At 47.8% G+C, this 27,768-nt stretch overlaps 1 protein-coding gene and 1 long non-coding RNA gene across 3 annotated transcripts in view; one reads left to right on the forward strand and one right to left on the reverse strand.

Moving 5' to 3' along the window:
* On the reverse strand, positions 1-26,894 carry SEMA3B (semaphorin 3B). The gene is made up of 18 exons (XM_075831964.1): positions 26,632-26,894; positions 18,299-18,424; positions 16,555-16,709; positions 15,226-15,288; positions 13,894-14,013; positions 13,175-13,268; positions 9,835-9,954; positions 7,130-7,272; positions 6,879-6,996; positions 6,302-6,371; positions 5,294-5,438; positions 4,998-5,217; positions 4,828-4,919; positions 4,515-4,556; positions 4,270-4,427; positions 4,077-4,132; positions 2,064-2,203; positions 1-1,256 (listed from the first exon to the last, which is right to left on the reverse strand). Exons 2-18 carry the CDS (start codon positions 18,396-18,398, stop codon positions 777-779), a joined length of 2,316 nt encoding a protein of 771 aa, XP_075688079.1. The 5' UTR covers positions 18,399-18,424; positions 26,632-26,894; the 3' UTR covers positions 1-776.
* The window catches only part of LOC142656942 (uncharacterized), a 37,229-nt gene extending 10,238 nt beyond the window's left edge, over positions 1-26,991 (forward strand). The window contains exons 3-7 of one of the 2 annotated variants that reach the window (XR_012849777.1): positions 6,281-6,392; positions 13,857-13,962; positions 24,951-25,137; positions 25,954-26,133; positions 26,620-26,991. This is a non-coding gene — a long non-coding RNA (uncharacterized LOC142656942). The remainder of the gene's footprint in view (positions 1-6,280; positions 6,393-13,856; positions 13,963-24,950; positions 25,138-25,953; positions 26,134-26,619) is intronic. The other variant, XR_012849776.1, reaches the window with a different exon arrangement.
* The last annotated feature ends 777 nt before the right edge of the window (positions 26,992-27,768 follow it).

Genomic DNA, 27,768 nt, shown 5'->3' on the forward strand with positions numbered 1-27,768 from the left:
TGTTGGGGAAATTCATTGTATTTGAGATTTGATATAATCTGATATCCCTTCACTTTTAGGGTCAGTTTTTTGATGTATTGATCTTACAATTGTCTTTGAACCTGGAGACTAGTGGATATCGTGTGTCACTAACATCATTTCCACTTCGTCCCATTGTCCTAATATTAGAAGAGGCACCGACGTGTGGAGCACGATCACGGGAGTGTAGTTATTGGACGACCAAACGTTCGCTGGTATCTGGTATGTAAATCGTCAGCGCCCATAATGGCGTCCACAACAGTTGGAGCAGATCTGTCGTTTGCTTCATGCGCCTCCTGCGTTTTGGTCTTTCACTAATAAACAAGGGTCCGGTCTTGGAATGAATGAGTCATGAGATCATCGTGCCGGGTGCAATGCGGACGTCCGGCTGCGCTCCTGTAACATCCGGGCTGTGTTCTCTGCACACATTGACCAGTTGATCGGCAGAGCCCTTCGTCCGCAGGCTGTGTGACGTGACGGTGTGATGCCCTGGGGTGATTGGAGTGCTCATAAATAGGGAAACCTGGAGGGTGAACCGAGGGCTGAGCTCATATACCACTTATTCTGCATTCCCACCATAACCAAGAGCTAATGGAGCAACACTCTGGTAGGACTTGGGGTTACAGAGCAATAATATCTGTATACTGTTACATTGCTCCGGATTACAGTGATACAACAGCACCTCTGCCCCTCCCGGTGCTCACCCTCGGCCAGCCCCATGTACAGTTTAAGGGTTCATATGTCCAATAGGCAGGCACCTAACTTGGGGCACTTCTGGGCCCACGTTCAGCCCTTTGGCGTTCATGTGTCCGACGACTTCGCACTTTTATCTTTTCCTCCAGGTGCTTCCATTTTTGTGCTTTTGCTTTCATACTAAGTGGAGCCAGTGGCCTTCCAGGACCCTTAGATGCTGGTAGCTGTGGTGCACCCTGGGGCCCCGGAGGGTGGGATGTCCGGCCCTTGCGAGCCCATAGCTCCTCACACATTTGCTCTCCTTTGGAGCCGGGCTGTTGAATGAGCCTCATAAACTCGTGGTACCATCCCATCTGCGGCAGACGGTGAACACTCAATGGCTCCTCAGCCCGAGAAGGTGGAATCACTTCTAGATTGAGCTGGAGTAGGAGCTGCGTGAAGCCGTGCTCCGAGGAGTGACACAGATAAATGCCGGCATCACGACGCATCACGCTGCGCAGGAGGACGCCACGATCCGTCTTTATTACTCGTTCATCAAACTGCACCTGGAGAAAGGGAAATGATTACATTTTGACACTGAACCAGCAGGGAGAAGCGATGTCCTGCAGCCTGAGAGTCAACAGCAAACAGCTTCTGAATGCAGCTTTGAAAGTGACTGGAGTACAATTCATGATATAAGTCAAAATCAGTACAACGTACATAAAGTACAGTATTGGCAGCATTCTAAAGATGTAAGTGCCTTACCAAAATGGAACTTAATACGAAGTGTCTGGGCCGACCCCAGAATCTGGTGATAGCACGGGGCTGTGCTGGCCTTAATACCATGGACTTTAGCAAAGTTATCAGAGATGCTACTGATTATACTGTGACTGGCGAGCTATGAATAGTAACTTGAGGGGAAGGTTTAGGCTTCATGCCTACCTTGCGGATTTTGCTGCAGAAAATATGCACCAAAACCACAGCAATACGCAGAAAATTTGCAGGTAAAACCCGCACCAGATCGCGCCTTTTTACAATTTGCTGCGTAAATCGATGCGTTTTCATACTGTGGTATTTGGTGCGATTTTCCTCATCATTCGGCAGATACAATTCGCAAGCGGAAGCGCAACATAAATTGTCATGCTGTGGATTTTAAAATCTAAAATGTTACATGCAGAATAATACTGCAGCGTGTACATGGGATTTACTGGATTGAGTACGCCGGTCATGTATTACGCTGCGGATTTACCACGCGCGGCAAACCACAAATCGTGCGCATTGACTCTATAGCAGCTTTTCAGATCTCCTTCTGTTGTATTGTCGGATGACTGGACCTGTCCCATGTCGACCGTGTAATGGATGGTATTTCTTACCTCTTTTCTAGGTGTTTCCGGCGCCTTTTGATGGATCCATGTGACTTGAGCTCGTAGGGATTTGGGGAGACACTCGAGGAAGACTGTGCTCCCCTCAACCCCGTACAGGTGCTTCTTCTGTATGCTGAGCCTCTGCTGCTCTGTGTGGGGGAATGTTAATATTCAGACGTTATTAAGACAAAACTATAGGCATCCCATCACGATACAACACTGCACATAGTCATTCAGAGAATACTAGAGGGGTCAGTAGTAGGAGAGACTGCATCTATATACATATATACACCCTATTGGATAATTAATAGGGCAGGTCCTCCGTTCAGGATCCTCTTCTCTTGGCCCTTACATTCAGCGTCCCTCTCTCTGGAGCGCCTGTCCTGCAATACACAGACAACTCTTTATGGGCAGCCCAGTGGTTAGTACTATTGTCTTGCAACATTGGAGTCCTGGGTTCGAATTCGACCAAGGTCAACATCTGCAAAGCGTTTGTACGTCCTCTCCGTGTTTGCGTGGTTTTCCTGCCACACTTTAAAACATACACATAGGGAATCTAGATTGTGAGCCCCACTGAGAACAGCGAGTGATGACAACTTCTGTACAGCGCTGCAGTATATGGTGGTGCTATATAAGCAACAGAAATAAATTGATGTGGATGGGCACTGTGTAATGCTTAATTTATCCTGTGGTGGCGCTGCAGGGACATTACTTGCTGCCAGTTTTCCCTGCAGATTACAATTGATCGCTGGGGTCTCAGCAGGGGGAGACTTTGTGGTCCTCTTATTGTCAAGGCTCCCTTCTAAAGGTCCTTTTTACACTGGCCAATTATTGGGCAAACGAGTGTTCATACCTCGCTCGTTCCTGATAATTGCCCTGCGTATACAGGGTAACGATTAGCCAATGAACGAGCAAACACTCGTTCATCGTCTGATTGTATAGTTTTAAATACTGAAACTATTCTGGTTGTCGGCATCACATCTCCCTGTGTGAACAACGACGTGCTGCCAACATGATGATCGTGTATGGGGATGAGCGATCGGAGTAACGAGCGATCGTTCTCACACTAGCTCCTTGTGAAAGCAGCAAATGAGCGCCGATCAAAGAGCTCTCTCGTTGATCCGCGATCGTTTACACGGCCCTCGTCGGGCTATCTAATATCACCCCAAGGGTATGTGCACACACACTAATTACGTCCGTAATTGACGGACGTAATTCGGCCGCAAGTCCCGGACCAAACACAGTGCAGGGAGCCGGGCTCCTAGCATCATACTTATGTACGACGCTAGGAGTCCCTGCCTCGCTGCAGGACAACTGTCCCGTACTGAAAACATGATTACACTACGGGACAGTTGTCCGGCAGAGAGGCAGGGACTCCTAGCATCGTACATAAGTATGATGCTAGGAGCCCGGCTCCCTGCACTGGGTTCGGTCCGGGACTTACTCAATTACGGACGTAATTAGTGTGTGTGCACATACCCTAACAAGTGGGGATTGTTCGAAGTGGATAATCCCTTTAAATAGGGTGGTTGTCGAAAGCTGAAGGTTTTAAGGTAGTATTATACGGTCCAACGTGGGCCGTGTAAACTAGCGAAGACCAATCAGACAGCTCGTTGATTGGCGCTCGTTTGCTCCTCTCACATGGAGCTATGTATGGGGATGATCGCTCGTTACTCCGATCACTCGTCCCCATACAGTTCCATCGCGTCGGCACCGCAGTGTTTACACCGGGAGAAGTGCTGCCGACAATGATAAAAGTTGATGCGTTTAAAACTATGTAATCAGCCGATGAACGAGCGTTTTCCCGATAATTAGCTGTGAATTGGTTGTGATGTAAGGCCCGGCAGTGACAGACAATCTATAGAAAGTTTCATCGACTGTTGGATTTTTTTCGGTTCTGTCCTGCCATTGAGGGGGTTAAAAAACCCAGAAACCTGTATCTACGACCCCAAGACTGTAAATCCTTTAACATTTGTATAATGGCTGGATATAGAGACAAGCATAGGGGTGCTCAGAACCCACCTCCGGAACACAGTGTATTGGGGTCTCCATTCCTGACATCCTGGCGACGAGACCTCCTGTGGGCGACATACATGTGATATATTAGATGGTGGTCCCGGTGGGAGCCGATCTTCCCTGGTTAGGGTAGGAACGTTAAATGAAAATTGTATGTAGGGCGGCGGGTGCTGTTCTGGTATTGGCACGGGTCTTTTACCTCTTGGTGTTGGGCAGGTAGCGGGTACAAGTGGCACCATCCCAAGCACAATACGGGTCCCTGGCTAAGCAGCACTCGGCACAAGCCTTTCCATAGATACCACAGCGATGCAGAGGCACCTGGGAGACGCCGCTCGCTGATCCTACATACAGTTGTTGCTGGGAAGAAAGTAAAAGCAAAGTCAAGACCGGAGTGAGAAACCTTAGCAGAGATTTGCAAACATTTGCACAAATTCTTCAACTTACCCTCTTAGACGAGATCTGCATGCTGGTGACCGGGGACGCATTCTGCTCGGAGAGAGGAAGATGCAAAAATATGAGAAGGCAGGAGCGGAGCCCCCCAACAGCCAGTGACAGCACACCCCGCCTAAACTATAGAATCTGAGACTACAATATTCACTGATCTAGCGGTGTCTACTGTTATTACATCATCCTATAGCGCCACTGATCTCCTATGGAACAATGGCGTCCAGGGACCCCCCAGACTTGGGGTCTGGTTGCATTGCAGCCTTGGAAACCCCTGTTGCTATGTCACTGATATTTTTTGCTCTGTTTCTACCTTGAAGACTTGAAGCTCCTCCAGCACCAGCTCTTCCCTCTCATTCCAGGTTTGTTTGGGCACAGAGATCACTTTCAGCACGGTGCCCACATCTAGCAGAGAGGAAGCGCCACGTCAGAGGAACCGGGAGACAAAGACACAAAGACATGAAGACTGCAGCCTGGTCTCACCTGTGCCAATGAACATGACGTCGTATTCTCCATCAGCAGCAGTCACCCTGTCAACGGCAAGCTGGGTGGAGGTGAAGTCAGAATGACTGTGCAAGAAGATTGGCCTCCCAGTGCCGGGAGTCACCGGGTTAAACATGAGCGGGTGATTCCGTGCAAACTGCAGAACATCGTCTGGAAAGTTCTTGGTGGATTCAAAACTTCCAAAAGTTTTACTGGGACACTAGAAAGAGATTTCATGTATTGTGACCGCTGTAATACACTTCCCAGAATTCATCAGTCTCCATCTGGTCACTTACCATCCCCGGGCGAGGATAGGGCACTCTGCCTTGATATGACACCCACTGGTAGTTGGGTCCTTCCTTGTGGGCAAAGGGTCCCAAGAAAGCTCTGCGGACGTCATTCATGGTGTAGACACATATTGCAGAACCGCGGAACACAGAACTGAGGGAAATGCAGAGCGGTCCTGTAAAACCAGATCACTGCTATGCACACAGAGCTAACCGTTACATGGGACTGTGCCGCTACATGGGACTGCCTCCTCGTTTGCTGGATGTAGAGGAGTCCATCACTTCACTGCAGAGCACTACACTATCCCCTGATACATGAATGCACTTGAAGATGCAATGTCGACTCTATGACCGATACTTAGCGCTCGCTTCTGACTAATGGAAACAGATGTTGACGTTTTTCTCAGACATTTAGTGTTCGCGTTCAACAACAAGCAACCATACAAATGTTTTCCATGGGAAAATCCAACTGTAGCCAAATATCTGTACATGTCGTGTAATTCTAGCTACGTTTTTAATAATGAAAAAAATTAGGAAAGTCTCATTGGGGAAGTTGTGTATGTGAGGTCAAAAGATAATCACTGTATTATAGTTCACGTGTAGCGTTCATCAGGATAAGTAATGTATGTACACAGTGACTCCACCAGCAGAATAGTGAGTGCAGCTCTGGAGTATAATACAGGATGTAACTCAGGATCAGTACAGGATAAGTAATGTGATGTATGTACACAGTGACTCCACCAGCAGAATAGTGAGTGCAGCTCTGGAGTATAATATAGGATGTAACTCAGGATCAGTACAGGATAAGTAATGTAATGTATGTACACAGTGACTCCACCAGCAGAATAGTGAGTGCAGCTCTGGAGTATAATACAGGATGTAACTCAGGATTAGTACAGGATAAGTAAAGCAATTAATCATGTTCTTCTATGTTTTATATAGGTTAAATCTACAGTATATACAGGTTGTTAAAAGTAGTTTCTGATCTTCTTCCAGACTGGGTATCTGTAATCTCACCTGGAGGTGGAGAACAGAGCGTATATCAGTGGATTCCTCCTGTCGCGGGTTTGCAGCAGAAATACGTCCTCTAGAAGAGAGAAAGACAAACGTAAGTCGCTCAATCTTTTTTTTTTTTTTTTTTTTTTCCGCATTTTTAATGTAGCAGCAAAAGTGTAAAAAGTTGTATGAAACGGAATTGATTTTTAAGCAGACAATATAATTCATTTGGAATCTGCATATAAAATCAGTGATTGCCGTTTCCTGTTAAAGGCAACTACGGCAACGAATTGTTATTAGTTGTCTGCTATATGCGATCTCAGTGGTTTCCAATGTGTGGCTCTCCAGCTATACGGGAACTACAACTCCCATCATTATGCTGCAGAGCCAATAGGATGAATTGTAATGTGTCCGGTGTAGTGTGGGCAATGCCTTATGTTTCAGCTGCCGATTTATTGCATTCACTGCTGTGGTTTTATATGGTACGGAAATAATGTAATGTTTAACCGCGGCGCTATAAAAGCTGTCGCCCGTGTCCTCACAGCGTCCTATTACATGGTTACCGCTGACAAATCCAAAACAACCAATAAATACTCACTGAGCTCGTCAAAGTAAGTGTCGCCCCCTGCTTCTCTCCCAGGCACACTGCACACAATCCGCGCCTTCAGGAACGTTGTCCATTTGTTCACTAAGGTCCGCTGGCCGCCCAAGTCATTCTATAAGACAAAATTAATTCTCATCATTTATAATGGTCTCAAACAACACGGAAGGAGAAAGTACAGAAGATTAAAAAAAAAAAAAAATCCTTGTGGTTACAAATTAGTCATAGATTAGTTATAAAGTAATTACCCGGCAGATCTGCCCTATCCGGGCGTAGGACTGTTTAACCCCTCCCAGGCCCTCCACTGGCGTCTCCCGAAGAAAGAAGTAGATTTTATCATCGTCTGGGTTTTCACTCTCCGGAATCCAGAAAACTTTAACAAACTTGGGTTCTGAAATAGCAAAACAGGGAAAGTTACAAAGAACTTCCTACTGAACTGCAGGAGCCTCCTGTCACATGGTTGTATACACTGTATATGCCACATGTACACATAGTATTTGTATGTTATAGCTTCATTATATGGCAGTGTACTTACAGGTCAGCGGTTACTCTCCATAAACAGCGGAGTCACTGTGTACATACATTACTTATCCTGTATTATACTCCAGAGCTGCACTCACTATTCTGCTGGTGGGGTCACTGTGTACATACATTACATTACTTATCCTGTACTGATCCTGAGTTATATCCTGCATTATACTCCAGAGCTGCGCTCACTATTCTGCTGGTGGAGTCACTGTGTACATACATTACTTATCCTGTACTGATCCTGAGTTACATCCTGTATTATACTCCAGAGCTGCACTCACTATTCTGCTGGTGGAGTCACTGTGTACATACATTACATTACTTATCCTGTACTGATCCTGAGTTACATCCTGTATTATACTCCAGAGCAGCACTCACTATTCTGCTGGTGGAGTCACTGTGTACATACATTACATTACTTATCCTGTACTGATCCTGAGTTACATCTTGTATTATACTCCAGAGCGGCACTCACTATTCTGCTGGTGGAGTCACTGTGTACATACATTACATTACTTATCCTGTACTGATCCTGAGTTACATCCTGTATTATACTCCAGAGCAGCACTCACTATTCTGCTGGTGGAGTCACTGTGTACATACATTACATTACTTATCCTGTACTGATCCTGAGTTATATCCTGCATTATACTCCAGAGCTGCACTCACTATTCTGCTGGTGGAGTCACTGTGTACATACATTACATTACTTATCCTGTACTGATCCTGAGTTACATCCTGTATTATACTCCAGAGCTGCACTCACTATTCTGCTGGTGGAGTCATTGTGTACATACATTACTTATCCTGTACTGATCCTGAGTTATATCCTGTATTATACTCCAGAGCTGCACTCACTATTCTGCTGGTGGGGAGTCACTGTGTACATACATTACATTACTTATCCTGTACTGATCCTGAGTTACATCCTGTATTATACTCCAGAGCTGCACTCACTATTCTGCTGGTGGAGTCATTGTGTACATACATTACTTATCCTGTATTATACTCCAGAGCTGCACTCACTATTCTGCTGGTGGGGTCACTGTGTACATACATTACATTACTTATCCTGTACTGATCCTGAGTTATATCCTGCATTATACTCCAGAGCTTCGCTCACTATTCTGCTGGTGGAGTCACTGTGTACATACATTACTTATCCTGTACTGATCCTGAGTTACATCCTGTATTATACTCCAGAGCTGCACTCACTATTCTGCTGGTGGAGTCACTGTGTACATACATTACATTACTTATCCTGTACTGATCCTGAGTTATATCCTGCATTATACTCCAGAGCTGCACTCACTATTCTGCTGGTGGAGTCACTGTGTACATACATTACATTACTTATCCTGTACTGATCCTGAGTTACATCCTGTATTATACTCCAGAGCTGCACTCACTATTCTGCTGGTGGAGTCATTGTGTACATACATTACTTATCCTGTACTGATCCTGAGTTATATCCTGTATTATACTCCAGAGCTGCACTCACTATTCTGCTGGTGGGGAGTCCCTGTGTACATACATTACATTACTTATCCTGTACTGATCCTGAGTTACATCCTGTATTATACTCCAGAGCTGCACTCACTATTCTGCTGGTGGAGTCACTGTGTATATACATTACATTACTTATCCTGTACTGATCCTGATTTACATCCTGTATTATACTCCAGAGCTGCACTCACTATTCTGCTGGTGGAGTCACTGTGTATATACATTACATTACTTATCCTGTACTGATCCTGAGTTACATCCTGTATTATACTCCAGAGCTGCACTCACTGTTCTGCTGGTGGAGTCTCTGTGTACATACATTACATTACTTATCCTGTACTGATCCTGAGTTACATCCTGTATTATACTCCAGAGCTGCACTCACTATTCTGCTGGTGGAGTCACTGTGTACATACATTACATTACTTATCCTGCACTGATCCTGAGTTATATCTTGTATTATACTCCAGAGCTGCATTTACAAGTCTGCAGGCTTCAGAGCTAAAATCTCCCAGCATTCCCTGCTTGTTCAGTTTTTGCACAGGGTTTGCTGTGGTGATTTTGTATTTTGAGAAGTGTCCTCTTTGCACCAGGTACTGTACAGTCATCTGATGTAGGGTGTTGGGGTGTTTTATCCACAGGCTGATTGGACAGGATTTTCATAACTGATTGAAAACTGATTTGTCATTTATATTATGATGTGTAATAATGACCTGATCATTCCCAGGCAATACCATCCCCCCATATAGCACTCAGTCAGGTAAGAGCCACTCCATGGTGAGGGTGATCTCTGACTGCTCTGCAGCCACATTCCAGTATTCCACCGCCTCAATAAGCAGCCCTACCTGCAGTATATATATATGTATTCCCTGCAGATATGATCTGTAAATTTTACAGCAAAATGGTGATCGGGACTGACCATTCAGCCAGCGGGAGTCATGCTGTTCAGTGCGCAGGGGGGGTCTCCGGCCCAGGCTTCTGAATATGGTGAAGTCTCGCCCCATTAGATCAGTGGCAACCCCAGAGTAGAGCTCATCTCCTGTGAGAGAACGAGAGCCAGGGAAGAAAGGGTTAAATCAGCTGTGTGCTCAGGAATGCTGCGAAAGATTAATGTTCAGAAATGTTATCATGAGTATATAGGAATGCACTGGATGTATGTAGGCGACAGTAGAGTGAGTATATAGGAATTCACTGGGTGTATGTAGGCGACAGTGAGTATATAGGAATGCACTGGATGTATATAGGCGACAGCAGAGTGAGTATATAGGAATGCACTGGATGTATGTAGGCGACAGTACAGAGTGAGTATATAGGAATGCACTGGATGTATATAGGCGACAGTGAGTATAAAGGAATGCACTGGATGTATATAGGCGACAGTAGAGTGAGTATATAGGAATGCACTGGTTGTATATAGGCGACAGTACAGAGAGAGTATATAGGAATGCACTGGATGTATATAGACGACAGCACAGAGTGTGTGTATATAAGAATGCACTGGATGTATATAGGCGACAGTAAAGAGTGAGTATATAGGAATGCACTGGATGTATATAGGTGACAGTACAGAGTGAGTATATAGGAATGCACTGGATGTATATAGGCGACAGTACAGAGTGAGTATATAGGAGACAGTACAGAGTGCGCATATAGGAATGCACTGGATGTATATAGGCGACAGTACAGAGTGCGTATATAGGAATGCACTGGATGTATATAGGCGACAGTACAGAGTGTGTGTGTGTGTATAGGAATGCACTGGATGTATATAGGCGACAATACAGAGTGAGTATATACGAATGCACTGGATGTATATAGAAATGCACTGGATGTATATAGGCGACAGTACAGAGTGAGTATATAGGAATGCACTGGATGTATATAGGAATGCACTGGATGTATATAGGCGACAGTACAGAGTGAGTGTATAGGAATGCACTGGATGTATATAGGAATGCACTGGATGTATATAGGCGACAGTACAGAGTGAGTATATAGGAATGCACTGGATGTATATAGGAATACACTGGATGTATATAGGCGACAGTACAGAGTGTGTGTGTGTGTGTGTGTGTGTGTATAGGAATGCACTGGATGTATATAGGAATGCACTGGATGTATATAGGCGACAGTACAGAGTGAGTATATAGGGATGCACTGGATGTATATAGGAATGCACTGGATGTATATAGGTGACAGTTCAGAATGAGTATATAGGGGATAGTACAGAGTGAGTATATAGGAATGCACTGGATGTATATAGGCGACAGTACAGAGTGAGTATATAGGAATGCACTGGATGTATATAGGCGACAGTACAGAGTGAGTATATAGGAATGCACTGGATGTATGTAGGCGACAGTAGAGTGAGTATATAGGAATGCACTGGATGTATATAGGTGACAGTACAGAGTGAGTATATAGAAATGCACTGGATGTATATAGGCGACAGTACAGAGTGAGTATATAGGAATGCACTGGATGTATATAGGTGACCGTACAGAGTGAGTATATAGGAATGCACTGGATGTATATAGGCGACAGTACAGAGTGAGTATATAGGAATGCACTGGATGTATACAGGCGACAGTACAGAGTGAGTATATAGGAATGCACTGGATGTATATAGGTGACAGTACAGAGTGAGTATATAGGAATGCACTGGATGTATATAGGCGACAGTACAGAGTGAGTATATAGGAATGCACTGGATGTATATAGGTGACAGTACAGAGTGAGTATATAGGCATGCACTGTATGTATATAGGTGACAGTACAGAGTGTGTGTGTATGTAGGAATGCACTGGATGTATATAGGAATGCACTGGATGTATATAGGTGACAGTTCAGAATGAGTATATAGGGGATAGTACAGAGTGAGTATATAGGAATGCACTGGATGTATGTAGGCGACAGTAGAGTGAGTATATAGGAATGCACTGGATGTATATAGGTGACAGTACAGAGTGAGTATATAGAAATGCACTGGATGTATATAGGCGACAGTACAGAGTGAGTATATAGGAATGCACTGGATGTATATAGACGACAGTACAGAGTGAGTATATAGGAATGCACTGGATGTATATAGGTGACCGTACAGAGTGAGTATATAGGAATGCACTGGATGTATATAGGCGACAGTACAGAGTGAGTATATAGGAATGCACTGGATGTATACAGGCGACAGTACAGAGTGAGTATATAGGAATGCACTGGATGTATATAGGTGACAGTACAGAGTGAGTATATAGGAATGCACTGGATGTATATAGGCGACAGTACAGAGTGAGTATATAGGAATGCACTGGATGTATATAGGCGACAGTACAGAGTGAGTATATAGGAATGCACCGGATGTATATAGGTGACAGTACAGAGTGAGTATATAGGAATGCACTGTATGTATATAGGTGACAGTACAGAGTGTGTGTGTGTATATAGGAATGCACTGGATGTATATAGGAATGCACTGGATGTATATAGGCGACAGTACAGAGTGAGTATATAGGAATGCACTGGATGTATATAGGCGACAGTACAGAGTGAGTATATAGGAATGCACTGGATGTATATAGGTGACAGTACAGAGTGAGTATATAGGAATGCACTGGATGTATATAGGCGACAGTACAGAGTGAGTATATAGGAATGCACTGGATGTATGTAGGCGACAGTAGAGTGAGTATATAGGAATGCACTGGATGTATATAGGTGACAGTACAGAGTGAGTATATAGGAATGCACTGGATGTATATAGGCGACAGTACAGAGAGTATATAGGAATGCACTGGATGTATATAGGTGACAGTACAGAGTGAGTATATAGGAATGCACTGGATGTATGTAGGCGACAGTAGAGTGAGTATATAGGAATGCACTGGATGTATATAGGTGACAGTACAGAGTGAGTATATAGGAATGCACTGGATGTATATAGGCGACAGTACAGAGTGAGTATATAGGAATGCACTGGATGTATGTAGGCGACAGTAGAGTGAGTATATAGGAATGCACTGGATGTATATAGGTGACAGTACAGAGTGAGTATATAGGAATGCACTGGATGTATATAGGCGACAGTACAGAGTGAGTATATAGGAATGCACTGGATGTATATAGGTGACAGTACAGAGTGAGTATATAGGAATGCACCGTGTATAGCCGCACTGTATGTATACATCATGTTTGGGGTTTTATAATGTCTTCTCGCAGTTGGTAAATGACAATTTACTGCAGTCTGAATAATCTCGTCTCACCAACGAGGATGGTGGCGGCTGCATGTTTGGGGTCATATGGGCATCGCCCCTTCCCATCCTCCAGCCTCCGGGTGTCCAGCTTAAACACGGGGTCCTGCAAAGAACAGCACAAACATCAACCCGTGCCACCCGTCACACACATCAACCCGTCACACACGTCAACCCGTCACACACGTCAACCCGTCACACACGTCAACCCGTCACACACGTCAACCCGTCACACACGTCAACCCGTCACACACGTCAACCCGTCACACACGTCAACCCGTCACACACGTCAACCCGTCACACACGTCAACCCGTCACACACGTCAACCCGTGACACACGTCAACCCGTGACACACGTCAACCCGTGACACACGTCAACCCGTGCCACACGTCAACCCGTGCCACACGTCAACCCGTGCCACACGTCAACCCGTGCCACACGTCAACCCGTGACACACGTCAACCCGTGACACACGTCAACCCGTCACACACGTCAACCCGTCACACACCTCAACCCGCCTCACACACATCAACCTGTGCGTCACCTCCACTGCTGGAGAGAATTGCTCCATTTTTGAAGTTGTCATTTACAATGTCTTTGGTTTTTCGCACTAATACCCTCATGTTTACAGCTACAAATCCACACGTTTTCTAATGTGATAGAAATAACATGTCTGCATCTCCTTCACCACAGGTCAGTGGGCTGTGTCTCCACAATCATGGCTACTCACATCCGCGCGCTGTCCCACGTGCAGGAAGCCACAGACGGGGTGGAAAGCTCCCGTCCCACAGGTGAACAGGTGAGTGCGGTTATATAGCTGCAGGACTTTCACATAATTCATACATTCCGACTGCAGGGAGAGAAGGAAATGTTACGAGGCTGTAATGTCACAACTTGTACAAAATGACACTTTACAATCCTAGAGATCCAGCTGGTGCCACATACAGCGCGCTCATCCCTCCCCCACCTCAGATAACTGGCATAACTCAGAGGGAAAGGACCCTGCTGATGAAGAAGAGGAGGGGGAGTCGCACCTTCAAGCTGGAATTCACAAGCACCCCCCCCCCCCCATACTTGACCCTGAACTTTCAGCAATGCAGATTAACAATACAAATCTCTGCACAGTCAGATATTCCCCTGCAGGTGGCCGAGGGCTGCGCTCTACAAACCATGTGCCCAGCAAGGGGGTGAGACCCCTCACATGCTGCGGTGCCACAGGGCATTGACTACCGCCAGGCATTGGGAAGTGGCAGGATCCATTGCTGGCTACATTCTGCCCATAGAGTCACATATATATTATATAGAATATATATCTGGGAACTGCAATGTTGTATATAGGGCGTGACATCGTGTCCTCCATATAAGAGCTGTCCCCCCTCTCCTCCTCTCCCTTTCCTGCACCTTTATTTGATTGCTTCCTACGCACTTTAACCCCTGGAAACTCATTAATGGCTCAGAAAGTAAACAGGCAAAGCTGGGGTGTGAGTCGGTGTGTAGGGCAGCGCAGGTAGTGATAAGTGTCGCGTCACACAACCCGAGATGTTCGTCAGGAGTGTGTCAGCGGCAGAAGTGAAGCAGAGGGGCATTGGTTTTATATAAGTAGAGATGAGTCATTATATAATGGAGGGCTCTGCAGCTTTCTAATAGCCTTTGTATTTCAATTCACCAGTTTCAAGACCTCTGCTTGCCGTCAAAGCCGGGACATAATACTTCTCACACGGGTATATTGGTTAAGACAAGTTCATGATCAGGATGGGCTTTTAGCTTCTTGATGTAAGTAATCTATGTTCCCATTCACTGACCGCAAGCAGATTCCTTGAAAATCGTGAAAAAAAGAAAACCAGTATATTAGAACGTTGCAGAACTTTTCATTAAAAATGATTGAGTTTTGTTTACAGAAGACAGTCCGGATCTTGTACGGGGTTGTGTTAGAGGAGCGCGCCGTGTCTTATCCGTGGACGGCATGTCGTGTCTCCGGTGCGGTTCATGTGATAGACGCAGCGTCTGGTAACCCGTAGAACATTGTGACTCCCAGTAGAGTGGCCGCTACTTGTGGACTCACATTAATGTCTTTTCCTGCCCAGTTGCACTCTTCTCTCCACTCCACGGGAGCGTGCCACGGAATCTAAAGATGGAGAAATAGCCGATTACAAGAGACACAGAGAAATATGACATTATCGGGATGTTCGTGGATCGGCAGACCCCCTGCATTACCTCCATTACACACTATGGGGGCGAGTCAAGCCACAAAAATACAGGGAGCTTGATGGCAACCAACCGATGATGAAGCAGGGCCGATGTTACTATGGCTCTGCTGTGCGGCGCTGACTTCATTCACATTTGCGTTGTGGCACCCGTTTTACCGGATCCGTAAAAAAAAAAAAAACAGACTCTCTCTACTTTACGTTTGTTATCCGTTATAACGGATCAGTTTTTATCTTTGTATCTTTCTTGCTTTCATTTTTAGGGCTTGTTCACATCACCGCTGCCTTTCCGTTCCGGGGGTTCCATTGGAGGTTTCCGTCGGGTTAACCCCTCAACGGAAAGGCAAACGGAAACCTTTGCTTCCGTTTTCCTCACCATTGATCTCATTGGTGACGAACACCTAGCTAATGGTTTCCGTTTGTCACCGTTGTGAACGAGTTCCGTTGTTTTGATGGAATAAATAGCGCAGTCGGCTACAGCATTTCTTCTGTCAACAAAACCGAAACCTGATGGAACGGCGCCTAACGGAGCGCAACTTATGCAAAAATAAAACCTATTGAAATCAATGTTTTTTTTTTTATGGAAACGTTAACTTCCGTTCTTGTGGTCCTCTGACTTATACACTAGAACGGAAGCCACAACACAGATGCGAATACAGCCTAAGGCCTCATGCAGACGGCCGTGCCCGTAACCGCGGGCGACATTTTCGTGCCGTGCCCCGATACAAAGTATGGAAGCACGGCGTGTATAAACGAAAAGTAGGACATGCTCCATAATTCCCAGCACGGTTCTACGGCACAGACACCGATCCGTAGCGATACAAGGAAAGGTGTCGGCGGCCAATAGAACCGGGCGGGTCCGTAATTGCGGACCGAGATATTTCATGGTCATGAGCATGGGGCCCAACGCTATGGAGCGGGATTATTCATGCAGTAATGTTGTAGTTGCGTTTGTAACAATGTTGCACATTCTGAGCGCCAGATGTATCAGGACCCCTCACCCCCGGCATAGGGTTCATCAGTATATGGGGGAGCGGGGCCTTCCAGTCGCACAAATTATCAACGTTTTTCGGCACTTTTCTGAACAATACACCATGTTTAGTATCGGACGTTCTATTCCCATAAAGGCGGCGTCTTGTTGGGGGGTTACGTGCCCACCACGCTGAAAAACAATAGGCTGACCTTACCACAAGCTCATTCTGTGTAATGTTATCCAGACTCAGCGACAGGAGGTAATTCCTCCCCCCCACAAACAGGCGGCTGCGCTCCTCATCCAGCAACAGGGCATCGAAACAGCAAGAGCGATTGACCGTGTACGTGCGCAGGCCGTGGAGAGACAGATCTGGGGGAGACACAAATAGGGGTGATGGGGGACCAAATCTGGAATAACAGCAGATTACTAGTATCTGTATCCAGTCACCTGGCGGCGGCGGCGGCGGCGTCACGGATCATAGACCCTCATCTTACAGGATATAGCTCCAAAAAACGCTGAGGGAACTTGTAAATGTTCTGCTTTACTTCTCACGTACTGATCCTGAGTTACATCAAATGTTCTACTCCAATGAGATCTAGAGCTGCATCTATAATTCAGCTGTTGCATCATCTCATACTCCAGTCACATCCAGAGCTGCGTTCACAATTATGCTGCTACATCTACAACAATGCAGGATGTTTCAGCGCCTGTACTGAGCATGCACTTCTGAGGTGCATTGTGGGAGATGTAGATCTGACATCAGGCACTGTACAGTAGTCTTCACCAGTACAGTGCATTATGGGAGCTCAGGTTGTGTCTGTCAGCACAGGGCTGCACTGACAGAATCCAAGCAGTGACCAGCAGAATGGTCACTGCAGCTCTGGATGTGACTGGAGTATAAGACATAATGTAATAGTACAAGATAAGTAAAGAGTTTCCATCTGCGGTGCGGACTCGGTTATATAAGGAGTCACGCCAATGTGTATAACGTGATGCGGAGATCTCCGGGCCTGCGGCAGAAGATGAGCAGCGCTGGGGGTCGCATCAGTCGTCACTTCGTGTCAGGAGAGTTACTTTTGTCATTTGTGAATTCATTGAGGATGATGTTTTTCTAGAATCTGTTGGTTCGGTGGATAACCCGGTCAGCGGGGCCCCCCTGTAGCCTCCTCATTCCCAGTCACAGTCAATAGTCTTTCAGGCGTTGTTTTTGGAAGTGTCATTTAAAGGTCGGAGGTTAAGTGTGTGCGGGCGGCAGAGCTGAGAGCCATTCATCATGCGGCTTTATTCCCCCCATTACAGCGCCCTCAATAAGATGAATACCCCCCCCCCCCAATCCACTTCACTGCTGAATAACAAACGTTTAATAACGATCAGAAAAAGAATTGTTCAAGGAGCGGCTCCCATAAAGTCAGCGCCGGTCCAGGACTAGAAGAACGTGGCTGCTTACTGCCAAAACAGCGCCACACCTGTCCACAGTCTGTGTGTGTTATTACAGCTCCGTCCCAGTCACTTCAATGGAGCTGAGCTGCAATACTAGACACAGCCTGTGGACAGGTGTGGCGCTGTCTTTGGAAGAAATCGACCATGTTTTTCTAATCCTGGACAACCCCTATTAGTCGTCTTCTTCTGTCACATTGTTGTTCTGTTCAGCGTCTCTCTCTGGGAAAGCTGTGTGACAATCTCTATGGTCAGCAGTAGAATTAACACTGTCACCCAGCTTTCCTAGAGTCCTGTAGAGCAAAATCTCCCCAGCTTATATAGTGATATAGAATCAGAGGATGTTAGACTTTAAGTTTCGGAAAGCTGTGTGATGGTCCATGTGGTAGTCCTAATGACGGCCATATTGGTTGTCACCCAGCTTTCCCAGAAACAGAAATAATTAAGCTGCCGAATATAATTTTTGATAAGACAGTAAAGTATGACACGAGGATTTATATTTTCTGGAATATTCTGCTCACCATGATAGGACAGCTTCAGGCGAGGGGTAACCGTACTGTTCCCTTTGACACCCCAACACAGCAAAACACATGTCAGCAGATGACTGCGGAGGACTCTCATCTTAAAGGGACAGGCGACTCGCCAACCTGCAAGAAAACAAGATGGCGGTTGTAGAGGAGGCGGAATATCCAACATAGAAGTAAAGCTTTATAAGAGATCATTACATCTAAAATCTGTAATTAATCAGACACCTGCGCAAGACCCCCCAGTATTACACCGCACTGCGTCTCACAGGCCCCCCAGTATTACACCGCACTGCGTCACATCAGTCCCCCCGATATTACACCGCACTGCATCACACAGGCCCCCCAGTATCACACCGCACTGCGTCACACAGGCCCCCCGATATTGCACTGCATCACACAGGCCCCCCAGTATTACACCGCACTGCATCACACAGGCCCCCCAGTATTACACCGCACTGCGTCACATCAGGCCCCCCAGTATTACACCGCACTGCGTCACACAGGCCCCCCACTATTACACTGCACTGCGTCACACAGGCCCCCCAGTATTACACCGCACTGCGTCACACAGGCCCCCCACTATTACACCGCACTGCGTCACATCAGGCCCCCCAGTATTACACCGCACTGCGTCACACAGGCCCCCCAGTATTACACCGCACTGCGTCACATCAGGCCCCCCAGTATTACACCGCACTGCGTCACACAGGCCCCCCAGTATTACACTGCACTGCGTCACATAGGCCCCCCACTATTACACCGCACTGCGTCACATCAGTCCCCCCAGTAATACACCGCACTGCGTCACATAGACCCCCCAGTATTACACTGCACTGCGTCACATCCGCCCCCCCAGTAATACACCGCACTGCGTCACATCCGCCCCCCCAGTATTACACCGCACTGCGTCACATCCGTCCCCCCAGTAATACACCGCACTGCGTCACATCCGCCCCCCCAGTATTACACCGCACTGCGTCACATCCGCCCCCCCAGTATTACACCGCACTGCGTCACATCAGTCCCCCCAGTATTACACCGCACTGCGTCACATCCGCCCCCCCAGTATTACACCGCACTGCGTCACATCCGTCCCCCCAGTATTACACCGCACTGCGTCACATCAGGCCCCCCAGTATTACACCGCACTGCGTCACATCAGTCCCCCCAGTATTACACCGCACTGCGTCACATCAGTCCCCCCGATATTACACCGCACTGCATCACACAGGCCCCCCAGTATTACACCGCACTGCGTCACATCAGTCCCCCCGATATTACACCGCACTGCATCACACAGGCCCCCCAGTATCACACCGCACTGCGTCACACAGGCCCCCCGATATTACACCGCACTGCATCACACAGGCCCCCCAGTATTACACCGCACTGCATCACACAGGCCCCCCAGTATTACACCGCACTGCGTCACATCAGGCCCCCCAGTATTACACCGCACTGCGTCACACAGGCCCCCCACTATTACACCGCACTGCGTCACACAGGCCCCCCAGTATTACACCGCACTGCGTCACACAGGCCCCCCAGTATTACACCGCACTGCGTCACACAGGCCCCCCAGTATTACACCGCACTGCGTCACACAGGCCCCCCAGTATTACACCGCACTGCGTCACACAGGCCCCCCAGTATTACACCGCACTGCGTCACACAGGCCCCCCAGTATTACACCGCACTGCGTCACATCAGGCCCCCCAGTATTACACCGCACTGCGTCACACAGGCCCCCCAGTATTACACCGCACTGCGTCACACAGGCCCCCCAGTATTACACCGCACTGCGTCACACAGGCCCCCCAGTATTACACCGCACTGCGTCACACAGGCCCCCCAGTATTACACCGCACTGCGTCACATCAGGCCCCCCAGTATTACACCGCACTGCGTCACACAGGCCCCCCAGTATTACACCGCACTGCGTCACATAGGCCCCCCACTATTACACCGCACTGCGTCACATCAGTCCCCCCAGTAATACACCGCACTGCGTCACATAGACCCCCCAGTATTACACTGCACTGCGTCACATCCGCCCCCCCAGTAATACACCGCACTGCGTCACATCCGCCCCCCCCAGTATTACACTGCACTGCGTCACACAGGCCCCCCAGTATTACACCGCACTGCGTCACACAGGCCCCCCAGTATTACACCGCACTGCGTCACATCAGTCCCCCCAGTATTACACCGCACTGCGTCACATCAGTCCCCCCAGTATTACACCGCACTGCGTCACATCAGTCCCCCCAGTATTACACCGCACTGCGTCACACAGGCCCCCCAGTATTACACCGCACTGCATCACATCAGTCCCCCCAGTATTACACCGCACTGCGTCACACAGGCCCCCCAGTATTACACCGCACTGCGTCACATCAGTCCCCCCAGTATTACACCGCACTGCGTCACACAGGCCCCCCAGTATTACACCGCACTGCATCACATCAGGCCCCCCAGTATTACACCGCACTGCGTCACACAGGCCCCCCAGTATTACACTGCACTGCGTCACATCAGTCCCCCCAGTATTACACCGCACTGCGTCACATCAGTCCCCCCAGTATTACACCGCACTGCGTCACATCAGTCCCCCCAGTATTACACCGCACTGCGTCACACAGGCCCCCCAGTATTACACCGCACTGCATCACATCAGTTCCCCCAGTATTACACCGCACTGTGTCACACAGGCCCCCCAGTATTACACCGCACTGCATCACATCCGCCCCCCCAGTATTACACTGCACTGCGTCACATCAGTCCCCCCAGTATTACATCGCACTGCGTCACATAGACCCCCCAGTATTACACTGCACTGCGTCACATCAGTCCCCCCAGTATTACACCGCACTGCGTCACATCAGGCCCCCCAGTATTACACCGCACTGCGTCACATCAGGCCCCCCAGTATTACACCGCACTGCGTCACATCAGTCCCCCCAGTATTACACCGCACTGCGTCACATCAGTCCCCCCAGTATTACACCGCACTGCGTCACATCAGTCCCCCCAGTATTACACCGCACTGCGTCACACAGGCCCCCCAGTATTACACCGCACTGCATCACACAGTCCCCCCAGTATTACACCGCACTGCGTCACACAGGCCCCCCAGTATTACACCGCACTGCGTCACACAGGCCCCCCAGTATTACACCGCACTGCGTCACACAGTCCCCCCAGTATTACACCGCACTGCATCACACAGTCCCCCCAGTATTACACCGCACTGCGTCACACAGGCCCCCCAGTATTACACCGCACTGCGTCACACAGGCCCCCCAGTATTACACCGCACTGCGTCACAGGCCCCCCAGTATTACACCGCACTGCATCACACAGTCCCCCCAGTATTACACCGCACTGCGTCACACAGGCCCCCCAGTATTACACCGCACTGCGTCACACAGGCCCCCCAGTATTACACCGCACTGCGTCACACAGGCCCCCCAGTATTACACCGCACTGCATCACATCAGGCCCCCCAGTATTACACCGCACTGCGTCACACAGGCCCCCCAGTATTACACTGCACTGCGTCACATCAGTCCCCCCAGTATTACACCGCACTGCGTCACACAGGCCCCCCAGTATTACACCGCACTGCATCACATCAGTTCCCCCAGTATTACACCGCACTGTGTCACACAGGCCCCCCAGTATTACACCGCACTGCATCACATCCGCCCCCCCAGTATTACACTGCACTGCGTCACATCAGTCCCCCCAGTATTACATCGCACTGCGTCACATAGACCCCCCAGTATTACACTGCACTGCGTCACATCAGTCCCCCCAGTATTACACCGCACTGCGTCACATCAGGCCCCCCAGTATTACACCGCACTGCATCACATCAGGCCCCCCAGTATTACACCGCACTGCGTCACATCAGTCCCCCCAGTATTACACCGCACTGCGTCACATCAGTCCCCCCAGTATTACACCGCACTGCGTCACATCAGTCCCCCCAGTATTACACCGCACTGCGTCACATCAGTCCCCCCAGTATTACACCGCACTGCGTCACACAGGCCCCCCAGTATTACACCGCACTGCATCACACAGTCCCCCCAGTATTACACCGCACTGCGTCACACAGGCCCCCCAGTATTACACCGCACTGCGTCACACAGGCCCCCCAGTATTACACCGCACTGCGTCACACAGTCCCCCCAGTATTACACCGCACTGCATCACACAGTCCCCCCAGTATTACACCGCACTGCGTCACACAGGCCCCCCAGTATTACACCGCACTGCGTCACACAGGCCCCCCAGTATTACACCGCACTGCATCACACAGTCCCCCCAGTATTACACCGCACTGCGTCACACAGGCCCCCCAGTATTACACCGCACTGCGTCACATCAGTCCCCCCAGTATTACACCGCACTGCGTCCAGCGCGAGCCCCCCGTATCTGCCCCGTGCCCGCCTCCTCCCCAGCATGATACATCCCTGGACGCGCTCCAGTAGAGGATTCCCCCGCAGGACGGGTTTATTTTCGCACTGTCTCGGGTGATCTCTTGTTTCCAGGACTGGAGAATTCTGAAGAGCTGATAATTTGACATTTCTCTTACACTTGTTGTCGGCCGTTGATTGTTACTGTGACCGGACTCTCAGCTGTGCATATAATGACCCACACAATGAATGTGACCCCCGTACAAATCAGAATCACAAGACGTTCAGATCGTTTGTAACATAAATCTCGTTCCTAATTTGCTCTTTTTCCATCTCTCTGGATGCAGCCTGCAGTGTAAAGAATGGAGGTTTTCATTTTAGTTGTCATGGCTACATCCAGGCTCATTTCTATATGTATAGAGGTAAATCCACTTCCTCCCCTTGTATATACTACCTATACTCATATACACAGGCACTATATTACATGGGGGGTATGTATCATTAAATATAAATATACAGAATGTAAATATAAATGAATGAAACACAATTGTCATTCACATCTATACACGATCCTGGATGTAGCCATGACAACCAGGTAAAAAAATAAAACCTCCATTCTTTACACTGCAGGCTGCACCCAGAGAATAGAAAAAAATGGTTTATTTTACGAAGTGGTGACATTTTCAATCACTAACTGAACCGCTTTATTTATGAAAACATAGAGACCCTTTAAGCGCCGTCGAGTTAGTTTAGTTCCCAAATGACCATAGGGTTCCTCCAGAATGTCACGTCCTGAGGTGTTCATAGACATCATAGAGGGGTATAGGATGGACTTCCACCAGTAATGGACTGAAGTGCTGTCCAAGTGTAAAGTGCCAAGTATCTGGTGCTCGACCCCCTACCTGCAGCCGCCGCTCAATATGGGAATGTTAACGGGGTTCATAATAATACCCCATTGTATGTTCTACATCAACGAAGTATTATCATCATCATCATCATCATCCTGTTAACAGGTGAGAGGGGACGGAGATCATCAGAAGAGGTGACAAGGACCCCCTGGAGCTGGGAACAGTAGCAAATGGGGGAGGGAAATATCCTTTTTACATTTGGGAACCAGTACCAGTCCATACCGGGCCACTTCCAGATAACGGAGGAGGGGGGGGGGGGGGCAGAACTGCGGCCTTTGAAGAAATCTCAATATTAGTTTCAAAGAGAGTTTTGCCTTTTGATGTTCTCATGAAGTTTAATGGGCACCTGGCGGGAATCCAGACATTATTTTAAACCATTCTTTATTAGCGCAATATAATATCCAGAGATTAATATAGAACAGATCTACTGGAGTCCCTGCAGTGATCGCCAAATGAATGACAGGTGGAGGGGCCAGAACATTCATCATTCTAATAGACCGGCGGGATAACGGGCCGGAGGGCCAGCAGTATAAGTATATATGTACAGTATATAGGGAGAGAGTTCTAACACGGCCACAAGAGGCTCCGCGCAGTGTCATGTCACATATACAATGATAATCCTCCTGTTTCCAGCACAGGATCGCCGTATAATGTGGATATCACAGAAGACGAAGTAACGAGAAAATGACTGCGATTCTGAAGCAAAGTGACTGCAGCGGATCCTGGGGTGACCTTGTATTGTGGGCTCCCTTCTCTTGGTTTTATAAAGACCGTGGGATACTTCAGAATATTTGATAATCCCTTGTACACGTAGCGCTAAAGTGCTGCCAAGAATCACGGCCGGCTTTAACGCATATCGCCCTGATTGTGCGGTGCGTTTTTTTGGCGGCGCACCATGTACAGCTAAAAAGATGGAAACCATGTGCTTCAGTTGTAAAAGCCGTGCGACCAAAAATGACATAGCAAAAGCGTAACAATTTGCGGTCATGCCGTGTGCTGTGCCTGGCACGCTGACGCTACGTCTACAGGTGACCTGACGCTGAACCTCTTATTTAAGTAATTACCGGATATAGCGACTTATTGCTGTTGTGTTTGGCCGACGTCACGTAAAACAACAGGGTCTTTATGAGTGTGAAATGAATACTATATTATAGGGGAGACGTGACCCCGTGACCTCACATAAGACCGCGCGCTGCGGAGAGATCAGGAGAACCGTATTAGCCGCTAATTCCGGCATCTGCATTATTTCAAGATTAGCTTTCCCAAGAAATAAGTTGTTTTTTTTTTTCTTCACATTTTTTTATGGAAATTCAGAGATTGTAAAACCTGCCTGGTGGATTGAAAGCTTTTATGCCTGGAAGTGGCCCCTCCAGGTCACCGCACCTGAGAGGTCAGAGGTCAGGCGCGCCGCGGGACCGAAGAGGGAATGAAACCGCGCGCAGCAGCGTCATAGACGGAGCCGGATGATCCGTGACTTCCTGGGATCAGATTCCTCGTGCAGGTATTAAATGATCTCATCGCCCCGGGAAACAGGTGTGAAGGGAGCGCACATCACATGACCCACAGGGACCATCGCTCAGGAACAATAGCGCAAATGTCCGCTGCAAAACTGGGACCTCAAATAACAATGCAGGGATATTATCTGCCGGGTGACAATTATTTTAGGTTTAGGATGGACACGTGAAAAACAAGGAAAATCACTTTCTGGCAGTTATTTAAATTTCTTTTTAGAAGACGTTGATACATTTGTTTTGTTTTTATGACGGTATTGTCAGGATTCCGCGTGCGCCCGGACGTACGAGGGCGACGATAGATAAAGGGATGTGTTGCAAATATAACAACTAAATGTAAATGGGGCAAAATCAGATGAGCAGAAAATATACAAATGTCTGTATGTCCGCCATTTTGGCTCCGTTCTATAGGATGGAGTGATCACAAACACACGAAACTTTATCTGCAACATTTTGCTCCTTTTGGCTGTATTCACATGAGCAGGTTTTTGGATTTTTTTGCTGCTATTGCTAAATCACATCAGTAGATGGTTGTGGTTACGCTAAATCACAGCAAAAACCTTCACAAAACTGCGTGCTTTTTTTCACCGCAACTTCGCGATAATCGGAGCTGAGAACCACAAACCCTACATAACCTGATAACCATGACCTGATAATTTTTTACATTTTTTTTTTTAGAGAAAATGTCGCATTTGATTTCTAAATTTCCCGCTTGTTTATGGCAAATTAAACCACATAAGGAAAATGTCAAAAATCGTCCGTCGGTCGCTTTATAAATATGTCGCACCTGCTTCTACCATTTTCAGCTTCATTTTATAAACTTGTCCCGTTGACACGTGAGCCGCAGAATATTTCAGCGCAGGTTTCAGCAAGAATAAAAACACAAACGACTCGATCATTCGCCAGGTGCCGTCCGTGACGTCCACAGAGAGAGCTCAACATGACAAACAAACTCCCCCAGATGTTCGGAGGCAGCAGGAGAATGAGTAAGCCGTCTCTACCCCTGTATAATAGAGCACTACATGTCCGATCTCTGGGTGTAATGTCAGCTGTGCCCCCTCTGATATATGCTCAAAAATACACAACTCACAGCGCAACATGAAAGCTCCACACACATGAATATGTATAAATGTGGCGTACGTCTGTAATATACACTGAATCCTCATATATATACACAACGAGTAGACCAATGTATTCCGCAGAGTCCTCGCAGCTCCAATAAACACTTCATTGTCCTTCTCTACACACAAAGCTCTGGACTTAAATGCAGCCGTCACATTGTAGACCCGCATTACTGCATCCAAATGTACAAGATCCCACCTCACCTGCAGAACAAGCTCTCTGGATATCCAAGAATCACACAGAACCAGCGCCCCTAAAACCAGACTCCGCAGCTACACTCAGTCACCATTCTGCCCCCAAGAGCTGACAATCACAGCATGACAGTAACGCAAGTTCTTGTCTTCCCACAGTGCAGGACTCACCTGCTGCCACTACTCCAAAGGAAAGAAGCCGATGAAGGGGTTAAGGACCGGAGAGGGAGTGAGAACAGGTCCTGGGTTCTTCGCCCCACTGATCGTTGAGCTGTGGGGTCTGCCTGCGAGTCCGAGAGGTGAGCTCTTTGCTTCTTGGTCTGAGTGTCTCCCACTCCCCTCCCACTCTACGTACCATTCACAGCTGAAGAGAGAGAGAGGGAGGAGAGACGGCGAGACGGCAATGTGGAGGCCAGAGATGCTGCTGTCCCATGTCTGATCCCGTCCCTCCTCCTGCTCACCTGAGCTCACACCTCTGCCCAGAATCCACCATCTCTGAAAGTCAAGATAAACTGGAATTTTCTCCTTCAGTTAAAGGGTTAAATGAGGTTCCTGGTTTTATATAAATAAAAATTAATCATTGTATAGTAAAAAGTTCAATGAACTTTGTCTAAATTAATCACCAATTTTAAGATCTGTGCTTGCTGTTAGTGTCATTGTTTACCTTGTCATTTTTACAGCTGAGAATTTGTTACAATTGTGTCAGTGTAGACAATTCTCTGATCTAAACCATCTCCTGACCTGACCGTTTGCTACAATGTATCGGTGTTCAGCTCACAGAGGATTATGTGGACTGGATACAATTGTAACAAAGCCTCTGCTGTGAGAAATATTGGGTCAGCATACACCAGATTTCTCAGCGGGGAGTGCGTCATGTTGATGGAGAGGTGCTGGTACGTCACTCGCACGGTGCACCAGAATTGTTCATTCAATTTAATGGTTAATATTTAATAGACTGGAAAACTTGTAAATCACATGAGGGCCCCGAATATATCCGGTCTGTCTCCCCAAAACCCAGGCCAGGCCTGAGGCTCAGCTGCGCCGGACACATGGCCACCAGCCACAAATTCTCCGAATGCTCTCCATTCTGGCAGCTCTCACCAACGCCCACCGACTGGCAGCAAATATGATGGCAGATTCTGACATTCAGACACATTGCAAAATACAAATGTTCATTCCGCACCTCCTAAAACTGTGAACAGCTGCTGGACTGCCGAGACCCACCATCATAATGCACTGTGAACCCCCTCAACCAGTGAGGACCCCTCCCCAGCAGTCAGCCCATACTGCCCCATTATCTGTGAGATG

The sequence above is a fragment of the Rhinoderma darwinii genome, chromosome 7 (genome assembly GCF_050947455.1).
Source record: "Rhinoderma darwinii isolate aRhiDar2 chromosome 7, aRhiDar2.hap1, whole genome shotgun sequence".
NCBI lineage: Eukaryota > Metazoa > Chordata > Amphibia > Anura > Rhinodermatidae > Rhinoderma > Rhinoderma darwinii.